Genomic DNA, 12,500 nt, shown 5'->3' with positions numbered 1-12,500 from the left:
CTTCACCTTAGAGACTCAGCCACCATTTTGGTCTCCAGATTGTTCTGGTATGATTTACTATATGAGCCAACAGAACAGTGTTAGGTTCCATTATGACAACTGATTGACCTTATATAGGTGTGATAAAAAGCATCCATACCAGTCTGTCTCTTTAGAGAAGATATATTAATGTTGTATTTTTTTATTTAAGTAGGCAAGCCTCTTGCAGGGGCTGGGAGGGGGGGGGGGGGGGTTCTGGGGATTAACAATAAAAATAAATTAAATAAAAAATGTGGGACAAAACACACATCACAACAAGAGAGACCTAAAGACAACAACATAGCGTGCCAGCAACACATGACAACACAGCATGGTAGCAACACATGACAACAACACGGTAGCAACACAACATGGCAGCAGCACAACATGGTAGCAACACAAAACAGGGTACAAAGGGCAAGAAAGTAGAGACAACATCACATCAAGCGAAGCAGCCACAACTGTCAGTAAGAGTGTCCATGATTGAGTCTTTGAATGAAGAGATGGAGATAAAACGGTCCAGTTTGAGTGTTTGTTGCAGCTCGTTCCAGTCGCTAGCTGGGGCGAACTGAAAAGAGGAGCGAATCAGAGATGTGTGTGCTTTAGGGACCTTTAACAAAGACATAGCTGTGTGTTCTATATAGCTGTGTGTTCTATATAGCTGTGTGTTCTATATAACTGTGTGTTCTATATAGCTGTGTGTTCTATATAACTGTGTGTTCTATAAAGCTGTGTGTTCTATATAACTGTGTGTTCTATATAGCTGTGTGTTCTATATAACTGTGTGTTCTATATAGCTGTGTGTTCTATATAGCTGTGTGTTCAATATAACTGTGTGTTCTATATAACTGTGTGTTCTATAAAGCTGTGTGTTCTATATAGCTGTGTGTTCTATATAACTGTGTGTTCTATATAGCTGTGTGTTCTATATAGCTGTGTGTTCTATATACATTAGCTGTGTGTTCTATATAACTGTGTGTTCTATATAACTGTGTGTTCTATAAAGCTGTGTGTTCTATATAGCTGTGTTCTATATATAACTGTGTGTTCTATATAGCTGTGTGTTCTATATAGCTGTGTGTTCTATATAACTGTGTGTTCTATATAACAGTGTGTTCTATATAGCTATGTGTTCTATATAGCTGTGTGTTCTATATAACTGTGTGTTCTATATAGTTGTGTGTTCTATATAGCTGTGTGTTCTATATAACTGTGTGTTCTATATAGCTGTGTGTTCTATATACATTAGCTGTGTGTTCTATATACATCAGCTGTGTGTTATATATAACTGTGTGTTCTATATAGCTGTGTGTTCTATATAGTTGTGTGTTCTATATAGCTGTGTGTTCTATATAGCTGTGTGTTCTATATAGCTGTGTGTTCTATATAGCTGTGTGTTCTATATAGCTGTGTGTTCTATATAGCTGTGTGTTATATATAACTGTGTGTTCTATATAACTGTGTGTTCTATATAGTTGTGTGTTCTATATAGCTGTGTGTTCTATATAACTGTGTGTTCTATATAACTGTGTGTTCTATATAGCTGTGTGTTCTATATAACTGTGTGTTCTATATAGCTGTGTGTTCTATATACTTTAGCTGTGTGTTCTATATACATTAGCTGTGTGTTCTATATTCATTAGCTGTGTGTTCTATATACATCAGCTGTGTGTTATATATACTTTAGCTGTGTGTTCTATATACATTAGCTGTGTGTTCTATCTTACCCTGGTACAGCATCCAGCTACTGTAAGGGCCACAGGTTTTCACACATATAATGACACGTGTTAGCAGTGTGTGTGGGTGCGTCTGTGTGTCACGGTGTTGCTTCTGCCTCTCTCCAGCCTGGGCTTGAACCAGGGATCCTATGCACACATCGACAACAGTCACACTTTTCAGTGTTGTTCCTTTTCGCTCCGACAAAAGCCACAGCCTTTTCAGAGCAAGGAGAACAACTTCTTCAAGGTCTCAGATCGAGTGAATTCACCGATCTTTTCTAGAATGCACATCTTACTAGCCAGCCATTTCACACTGGTTTCATCTCTCTCTGTGTGTGTGTGAGTCTTGTGTTCTCGACTGAAGGTTTTTCTGATAGAAGGGCATGCAGGTGTTGGAGAGAGAAAATTGCCACTAGGAACACGCAGGCCTGGGTACGTGAGCAAAGGGGGACGGAGGGACTGAGGGATAGAGGGAGGGGGTCGGCTCTCACACCTCCTTGGAGTGATAGAAGAGAGCGAGGCGATACCTTGCTCTAACTTCTTCACAGGTCTTCACAGAGATCTGCTGCCGACTGTCTAGTGGGGCTTAACTTTTATTATTTTCTTGGCCTTCTGAGGCAGAAAAACAGAGCCCTGACCTGTCCGTCAGATTAGGCCTGCCCCTCAGTGCAGTAGAAGAGGAAGAGGAAGGATGACATCAGCAGTGTGAAGGAGAGTAGGTAAATCTGTCTGCTCCTTATTGAGGGAGATGTCTGTATCTTCTTATTGAAGGGAGATGTCTGTATCCTCTTAGTGAATGGAGATGTCTGTATCCTCTTATTGAAGGGAGATGTCTGTATCCTCTTATTGAAGGGAGATGTCTGTATCCTCTTATTGAAGGGAGATGTCTGTATCCTCTTATTGAAGGGAGATGTCTGTATCCTCTTATTGAAGGGAGATGTCTGTATCCTCTTAGTGAATGGAGATTTCTGTATACTCTTATTGAAGGAGATGTCTGTATCCTCTTAGTGAATGGAGATGTCTGTATCCTCTTATTGAAGGGAGATGTCTGTATCCTCTTAGTGAATGGAGATGTCTGTATCCTCTTATTGAAGGGAGATGTCTGTATCCTCTTATTGAAGGGAGATGTCTGTATCCTCTTATTGAAGGGAGATGTCTGTATCCTCTTATTGAAGGGAGATGTCTGTATCCTCTTATTGAAGGGAGTTGTCTGTATCCTCTTAGTGAATGGAGATGTCTGTATCCTCTTAGTGAATGGAGATGTCTGTATCCTCTTATTGAATGGAGATGTCTGTATCCTCTTAGTGAATGGAGATGTCTCCTCTTTATCCTCTAACATTACTGTCCCTCCCTCCCTCCCTCCCTCCCTCCCTCCCTCCCTCCCTCCCTCCCTCCCTCCCTCCCTCCCTCCCTCCCTCCCTCCCTCCCTCCCTGTTTGTCTGTCTGTCTGTCTGTCTGTCTGCCTGTCTGTCTGTCTTTCTGTCTGTCTGTCTGCCTGTCTGTCTGTCTGCCTGTCTGTCTGTCTGCCTGTCTGTCTGTATGTCACACACACACACACACACACACACACACACACACACACACACACACACACACACAAATACACACACACACACACTTTCCCAGAATTCCAGCATTGGACTTAGAAAGTAGTTCACCACAGTGGAGATATAATAGGAGACCAGTTGCAACACATCACCAGTCATTATCTGAACAATGGAGTGTGTTCACCTCCTCCCTCCTCTCCAAACCATATGTCTCTCTTTCTGTCCTCTTCTCTCCTCATGCACCATGCTTAGGTACTACTTATGACTGCAGGTGTCTGGGAGCAGGTCAATGTAGAGCTATTTCTGACTAAAGGTGTGTGGGAGCAGGTCAACGTAGAGCTATTTCTGATTAAAGGTGTCTGGGAGCAGGTCAACGTAGAGCTATTTCTGACTAAAGGTGTCTGGGAGCAGGTCAATGTAGAGCTATTTCTGATTAAAGGTGTCTGGGAGCAGGTCAACGTAGAGCTATTTCTGATTAAAGGTGTCTGGGAGCAGGTCAACGTAGAGCTATTTCTGACTAAAGGTGTCTGGGAGCAGGTCAATGTAGAGCTATTTCTGACTAAAGGTGTGTGGGAGCAGGTCAACGTAGAGCTATTTCTGATTAAAGGTGTCTGGGAGCAGGTCAACGTAGAGCTATTTCTGACTGAAGGTGTCTGGGAGCAGGTCAATGTAGAGCTATTTCTGATTAAAGGTGTCTGGGAGCAGGTCAACGTAGAGCTATTTCTGACTGAAGGTGTCTGGGAGCAGGTCAATGTAGAGCTATTTCTGATTAAAGGTGTCTGGGAGCAGGTCAACGTAGAGCTATTTCTGATTAAAGGTGTCTGGGAGCAGGTCAACGTAGAGCTATTTCTGACTAAAGGTGTCTGGGAGCAGGTCAATGTAGAGCTATTTCTGATTAAAGGTGTCTGGGAGCAGGTCAATGTAGAGCTATTTCTGATTAAAGGTGTCTGGGAGCAGGTCAACGTAGAGCTATTTCTGACTAAAGGTGTCTGGGAGCAGGTCAACGTAGAGCTATTTCTGATTAAAGGTGTCTGGGAGCAGGTCAATGTAGAGCTATTTCTGATTAAAGGTGTCTGGGAGCAGGTCAACGTACAGATTTTCCAGGTGTGTAATATTTGTTGTTATCTGGTCAGGTGTGTTGAGACGTGAATTGAATTGAAAATAAAAATGTGACTTGACTCATGTGAGGTGTGAGAAGCAAGTAGACAGGTAGAGGAAGATGTACATCATTTGTTTATAGGCTTTAGGAGTAACACTTCAGCTAGCTACAGTATCTACTATATTAGTAACACTTTAGCTGACCTCTAACCTATTACCCTAGCCCTAACCTTAGCATGGACTCAACAGATAGTTTGCTGATACTAGTGCACTTACAGATGGACTGTCCTAATAAAGTGTGACCCAATATCCATCTGTATGGCCTCTATCTCTCTCTCTCTCTCGGAGAATAGAAAGTGAAAACCTCATGCTCGCTTTGCAGCGCTTCTCTCCCTCCCTCGCTTCTCTCTCCTCTCGCTCACTTTCACTCCTCTCGCTCACTTTCACTCCTCTCTCTCTCTCTCTCTCTCTCTCTCTCTCTCTCTCTGAACATTATTTTCTCATGACACAAGCATTTTTAAAATGTGGTGTTGATTATGGAATGTTTGTATAAAACATTTGACTGATATTGCAAGAACGTTGTGGGGTCATTCCCAAAACACAAAAACTGTCCAGTTGTGCAGATGATTGTACAGGGGGGCGGAATGTGGATGCCCGACCCTAACTGGGCTCATGGGTGGTCCTCTGATTTAGTTAAACTCAAAAGGGAATTGAAGTTTCTTTCATTAAACAGTCCAAAATCACATTACACAATTTCACAAACAGTATCATCCTCACTCATTCATCTTATACAACAATTAGATGTAAACCTCATATCTGAGGCTATTATATAAACAGTGTTATGGTAATGTGGCCGCACCGTCTCCCATGAGCTTCCCCAAGTTGTACCAACCGGACCAGTTCGTAGCTGGGTTCTTCACCGATCTTTTATACCTTCTCCGGAACATAAATGTTGTTCGGACCTCAAGTTCTGTGAGGTGGAAGAAATTCCTTTGTCCTCCATGAAACTTCACTCTGTCTCTATACTGTGGCCATGAGAAGATCATCTCCTCCCGGAATTTATGACCTCCCTCTGACCACAGCAGCCTATGTGTAGGAGGTAGGGAGAGGGGGATGGGGCTTGCTGTACCCAAAAAGGGCAACGTCATGACACCACCTTCTCAGTAGGCTGGTCTCCTCCAGGAGACCTCTTCCTCCTCCAGGAGAGCGCGAAATTCCAAAATATTTTTTAGAAATATGTAACTCATACATTCACAAGTGCAATATACCAAATTAAAGCTTAACTTCTTGTTAATCTACCCTTCGTGTCCGATATCAAAAAGGCTTTACAGCGAAAGCACACCATATGATTACGTTAGGTCAGAGCCTAGTAACAAAAACACATACAGCCATTTCCCAGCCAAAGAGAGGAGTCACAGAAAGCAGAGTTAGAGATGAAACTAATCACTAACCTTTGATGATCTTCATCAGATGGCACTCATAGAACTTCATGTTGCACAATACATTTTTGTTTTGTTCGATTCATATCCAAAAATATCAGTTTACATTGGCACCTTGGCGCGCAATCTTTAGAATGTTTTTAACATAAATATTCAATAACGTTTCAACCGGAGAATTCCTTTGTCTTCAGAAATGCAATGGAACGCAGATCACTCTCACGGCCGTGCGCATGGCCAGCTCATGGCACTCTGCCAGACATCTGGTTGAAACAGCTCTCATTCCCTGCTCCTTCACAGTAGAAGCCTCAAACAAGGTTCTAAAGACTGTTGACATCTAGTGGAAGCCTTAGGAAGTGCAATATGACCCCATAGACACTGTATATTAGAAAGTCAATGAGTTGAAACCTACAAACCTCAGATTTCCCACTTCCTGGTTGGATTTGTCTCAGGTTTTTGCCTGCCATATGAGTTTTGTCATGCTTACAGACATCATTCAAACAGTTTTAGAATCTTCAACGTGTTTTCTATTCAAATCTACTAATAATATGCATATATTAGCTTCCGGGCCTGAGTAGCAGGAAGTTTACTCTGGGCACTCTTTTTATCCGAACGTGAAAATGCTGCCCCCTAACCCAAACAGGTTTTAATACAGGGAAACTTAAATCTGTCTGTCTGTTTACCTAATTTCTACCAGCATGTTACATGTGCAACCAGAAGGAAAAAAACTCTAGACCACCTTTACTCCACACACAGAGACGCATCCCTGACATTTTCAGCCTGTCCCTGACCAAGTCTGTTGTAACAACATGTTTTAAGCAGACCACCATAGTTCCTGTGCCCAAGAACACTAAGGTAACCTGCCTGAGTGACTACCGACCCGTAGCATTCACGTCTGTAGCCACAATGTCATGTGTCTCTATATCGCCTAACATACAGTCCAAACACACAACTTGCCATTATATCTGGGGGGAAACATAATCGTGAGGTTTTCTAATCTGCTTTCCTAATTTGCCATTTGCCATAATTTGAATGAAACATTCTGGGAACCATTAAAGAACAGACCATATGTTCTGGGAACCATTAAAGAACAGACCATATGTTCTGGGAACCATTAAAGAACAGACCATATGTTCTGGGAACCATTAAAGAACAGACCATATGTTCTGGGAACCATTAAAGAACAGACCATATGTTCTGGGAACCATTAAAGAACAGACCATATGTTCTGGGAACCATTAAAGAACAGACCATATGTTCTGGGAACCATTAAAGAACAGACCATATGTTCTGGGAACCATTAAAGAACAGACCATATGTTCTGGGAACCATTAAAGAACAGACCATATGTTCTGGGAACCATTAAAGAACAGACCATATGTTCTGGGAACCATTAACCTCTAGCGTCGAGCAAACCCGTATCCGGGAGCGTAATCATAGCCTCAAGCTCATTACCATAACGCAACGTTAACTATTCATGAAAATCGCAAATTAAATGAAAGAAATATATTCACTCACAAGCTTAGCCTTTTGTTAACTTCTTGGAACTCTGGCGGCGGTATTTCATTATTGGATTAAAAAACGTTCCCGTTTTAAGCGTGATATTTTGTCACGAAAAGATGCTCGACTATGCATATAATTGACAGCTTTGGAAGGAAAACACTCTGACGTTTCCAAAACTGCAAAGATATTGTCTGTGAGTGCCACAGAACTGATGCTACAGGCGAAACCAAGATGAAATTTCAAACAGGAAGTACCCCAGATTTTGAAGGCGCTGTGTTTCAATGAGTCCTTATATGGCTGTGAATGGGTAACGAATGAGCTTAGACTTTCTGTCGTTTCCCCATAGTGTCGACAGCATTGTGACGTATTTGTAGGCATATCATTGGAAGATTGACCATTTTACACTACATATACCAGGTGGCCGCTTGGTGTCCTCTGTCGCAATTATTGCGTAATCTCCAGCTGCATGTATTTTTCCATTTGCTTCCGAGGAGAAACCCAACTGCCACAAATGATTTATCATCGAATAGATATGTGAAAACACCTTGAGGATTGATTCTAAACAACGTTTGCCATGTTTCTGTCGATATTATGGAGTTAATTTGGTAAAAAGTTCGGCGTTGTAGAGACTGCATTTTCTGATGTTTTTCTTAGCCAAACGTGATGAACAAAACGGAGCGATTTCTCCTACACAAATAATATATTTGGAAAAAATGAACATTTGCTATCTAACTGAGAGACTCCTCATTGAAAACATCTGAAGTTCTTCAAATGTAAATTATTTTATTTGAATGCTTTTCTTGTTTTTGTGAAAATGTTGCCTGCTGAATGCTAGGCTTAATGCTATGCTAGGCTATCAAAACTCTTACACAAATGCTTGTGTAGCTTTGGTTGAAAAGCATATTTTCTGAGCATATTTTCTGTCATCTGAGATGACAGTGTTCTTAAAGAACAGACAGAATGTTCTGGGAACCATTAAAGAACAGACAGAATGTTCTGGGAACCATTAAAGAACAGTCAGAATGTTCTGGGAACCATTAAAGAACAGACAGAATGTTCTGGGAACCATTAAAGAACAGACAAAATGTTCTGGGAACCATTAAAGAACAGACAGATTGTTCTGGAATGTTCTTGTAACATCAGGTGAATGATTTTTGTACCTTAAAAAATTTACATTGTGGAATCATATGCGCAACTGGACAGTTTTGATGTTTTGGGAACATATATTTTATGATGTTCTCACAATGTTACAACAAAGCTGTTCCCACAACCTGATGAAATATTATGGGAACCTTTAAAGAACAGCTATGCTTCATTGTAAGCGATAGGCTATTTGATTTGACTTTCCAGTCGAGTGGCTGACAGTTGGTGTTAGGACCTACGATGTGAGCTAGAGTGTGTGTGTGTTTGAATAAATTTTAGTATGCATTGGCGTGTGTGTGTGTGTGTGTGTGTTTGTGTTCTTGCTCTGTTAAATGCTGACTGCCTCTCCTCTCCATAGACAGAAGTGCCTCCCCTGAAGACTGTAGCTGTTTGGAACTACTAAGACACACCAGGACTGCCAACCCCGCCCGCTGAACTTTCTGACCCATGGTTGTGCCCCCCATCTCACCCATAATCCCTCCATGCCACGTCTACCCTTCTCCGGACTTGTGATTCTATTCCATCTGTGCGTGTGAGAGGCGACTGTCCTCTCACTGTCCCTCCACTCTCTCCCCTGCTCCCTGCTCCCTCTGCACGTCGTGAGCCAACACAGATCAATAACGTCTTTCACCATCTGTCTCGCCTGACAGTTCAGCTGAGGAGAAAGGTAAAGAGTGTAAGAGAGAGAGAGAGAGAGAGAGAGAGAGAGAGAGGAGAGAAATGAGCTCATAAGTTGGTCCAGCCTGCAAAAAGCAAGCCATCAGTGCCACAATCCCATACCCTGGGGGAAAGGCACTGCAGGAATCTCATCAGTCCCAGTAAAAGGCTCTTAAGATGGGCCATAGATCCTAGGAGACTCCCAGGCCAACCTCCACAAACAGGCCTCGGATAGAAAACACTTTTAGAATGGATTGTTTTATTTGATCTTCTTTAGTTTGATATCTCTCAGGAGCAAACATTCGTACACACTGAGACCTCCCTTTCGTTTTTTATATCGGTCGCTCTTAATCGACTACTCCTGACGGGTTCAAAATGGCAGTCAACGTGACTCCTATTCGGGACACAAAATGGCTGACCCTGGAGGTGTGTCGTGAGTTCCAGAGAGGGATGTGCTCGCGACCGGACAGCGAGTGTAAGTTTGCACACCCTGCCAAGAGCTGTCAGGTGGAGAATGGACGAATCATCGCCTGCTTTGACTCCCTCAAGGTGAGTCGTCAACTGATTAAGGTCATCTGAAGGTCACCTGGGTATAGGGGGATCTCTCTCTCTCTCTCTCTCTCTGTGGTTGTCCATCACACGAGGTTGGTCAGGAGGACGGGCTTGTGATAATGGTTGGAGCGGAATAGGTGGAATGGTATCAAATACATCAAACATATGGTTTTCATGTATTTGATGCCATTCCATTCATTATTATTATGAGCCACCTTCCCCTTGTGCCTCACACGATCACGCAACTGGTTACCTGAATGTTGTAATCACCGTCAGCTTCCTCTTGAGGACACAAGGAGGAAGAGGAAGGTACGTATGATAGGGATAGGAGTTCAGGATGAAGAAAAAGTATTCGTAGTGCTGTGCGTGTGCGTGTGCGTGCGTATTGCATTTCCATCCCTGGGTCAAAGGTCAGAGGTCAGAGTTTCCCTCAGTGTGTCACAGTAACAGAGAAAAGCCAGCACACCACAGTTGACAGAGAGAGGTCACAGACTCAGAGTTTCCCTCAGTAACAGAGAAGAGCCAGCACATTACATTTGTGTGTGTGTGTGTGTGTGTGTGTGTGTGTGTGTGTGTGTGTGTGTGTGTGTGTGTACGCATGAGAGTGTGTGTCTATGCACTCTAACAGTATGAATGGGTGATATGTGCAGTGGTAAGTGATAAGATACAATGTGTTATTGTGGGGTGACACACACTCATAGTGGGTAGTCCTCATTCAGCCCACAGGGCTCTGCAATTCACCGTCGAGAGAGAGAGAGAGAGAGAGAATAACCAGCCTCACCCTACTAGAATCCGAAGTCAAATGTCTGCTGTTTGCTGATGATCTGGTACTTCTGTCACCAACCAAGGAGGGCCTACAGCAGCACCTAGATCTTCTGCACAGATTCTGTCAGACCTGGACCCTGACAGTAAATCTCAGTAAGACAAAAATAATGGTGTTCCAAAAAAGGTCCAGTCGCCAGGACCACAAATACAAATTCCATCTAGACACTGTTGCCCTGGAGCACACAAAAAACGATGCATACCTCGGCCTAAACGTCAGCACCACACATAAATTCCACAAAGCTGTGAACGAGCTGAGAGACAAGGCAAGAAGGGCATTCTATGCCATCAAAAGGAAGATAAAATTTGACATACCAATTAGGATCTGGCTAAAAAATACTTGACTCAGCTAAAGAACTCATTGCCGTTTATAGTTGTGAGGTCTGGGGTCCGCTCTCCAACCAAGAATTCACTAAATGGGACAAACACCAAATTGAGACTGCATGCAGAATTCTGCAAAAATATCCTCTGTGCACAATGTAAAACACCAAATAATGCATGCAGAGCAGAATTAGGCCGATACCCACTAATTATCAAAATCCAGCAAAGATCTGTTAAATTCTACAACCACCTAAAAGGAAGTGATTCCCAAACCTTCCATAACAAAGCCATCACCTACAGAGAGATGAACCTGGAGAAGAGTCCCCTAAGCAAGCTGGTCCTGGGGCTCTATTCACAAACACAAACAGACCCCACAGAGCCCCAGGACAGCAGCACAATTAGACCCAACCAAATCATGAGAAAACAAAAAGATTATTACTTAACACATTGGAAAGAATTAACAAAAATACAGAGCAAACTAGAACGCTAATTGACTGTTCAGATGTGTAGGAGGAGACTCAGTATAGGATGAAGAGTTAAATATCAGTACTTGTGCGAATATGTATTTGTTTGTTCGGCTGTTCGATTCTTTGGAAAACTTGGTGTAATCTTTTATAGAGTCCGTCGAGTTCTTACTCTGATATTTAGAACCTAACAATGTAAAGACTCAGTGAGATGAGTGTTACCTGTCTGAAGTGTTACCTGTCTGATGTGTTACCTGTCTGAAGTGTTACCTGTCTGAAGTGTTACCTGTCTGAAGTGTTACCTGTCTGATGTGTTACCTGTCTGATGTGTTACCTGTCTGATGTGTTACCTGTCTGAAGTGTTACCTGTCTGAAGTGTTACCTGTCTGAAGTGTTACCTGTCTGATGTGTTACCTGTCTGATGTGTTACCTGTCTGAAGTGTTACCTGTCTGAAGTGTTACCTGTCTGAAGTTTTACCTGTCTGATGTGTTACCTGTCTGATGTGTTACCTGTCTGGTGTGTTACCTGTCTGGTGTGTTACCTGTCTGGTGTGTTACCTGTCTGATGTGTTACCTGTCTGATGTGTTATTACCTGTCTGATGTGTTACCTGTCTGAAGTGTTACCTGTCTGGTGTGTTACCTGTCTGGTGTGTTACCTGTCTGGTGTGTTACCTGTCTGATGTGTTACCTGTCTGGTGTGTTACCTGTCTGGTGTGTTACCTGTCTGATGTGTTACCTGTCTGATGTGTTACCTGTCTGATGTGTTACCTGTCTGATGTGTTACCTGTCTGATGTGTTACCTGTCTGAAGTGTTACCTGTCTGGTGTGTTACCTGTCTGGTGTGTTACCTGTCTGGTGTGTTACCTGTCTGATGTGTTACCTGTCTGATGTGTTACCTGTCTGAAGTGTTACCTGTCTGGTGTGTTACCTGTCTGATGTGTTACCTGTCTGAAGTGTTACCTGTCTGATGTGTTACCTGTCTGGTGTGTTACCTGTCTGATGTGTTATTACCTGTCTGATGTGTTACCTGTCTGAAGTGTTACCTGTCTGAAGTGTTACCTGTCTGAAGTGTTACCTGTCTGATGTGTTACCTATCTGAAGTGTTACCTGTCTGATGTGTTACCTGTCTGGTGTGTTACCTGTCTGAAGTGTTACCTGTCTGAAGTGTTACCTGTCTGAAGTGTTACCTGTCTGATGTGTTACCTGTCTGATGTGTTACC

The 12,500-nt window shown here is 42.7% G+C and overlaps 1 protein-coding gene across 3 annotated transcripts in view; it reads left to right on the top strand.

The window, feature by feature from the left end:
- Window positions 1–12,500, top strand: part of LOC110523138 (muscleblind-like protein 1) — a 110,830-nt gene that overhangs the window by 23,615 nt on the left and 74,715 nt on the right. For all 3 annotated transcript variants that reach the window (XM_036961798.1, XM_036961797.1, XM_036961799.1), the window contains exon 2: window positions 8,822–9,669. In XM_036961798.1, the coding sequence (XP_036817693.1) occupies window positions 9,496–9,669 (174 nt within the window). In that variant the 5' untranslated portion in view covers window positions 8,822–9,495. The remainder of the gene's footprint in view (window positions 1–8,821; window positions 9,670–12,500) is intronic.

The sequence above is a fragment of the Oncorhynchus mykiss genome, chromosome 24 (genome assembly GCF_013265735.2).
Source record: "Oncorhynchus mykiss isolate Arlee chromosome 24, USDA_OmykA_1.1, whole genome shotgun sequence".
NCBI classification, from domain to species: domain Eukaryota; kingdom Metazoa; phylum Chordata; class Actinopteri; order Salmoniformes; family Salmonidae; genus Oncorhynchus; species Oncorhynchus mykiss.
Note: the sequence above shows the minus strand (reverse complement) of the source record. Positions and strands in the feature narration are given on the sequence as shown.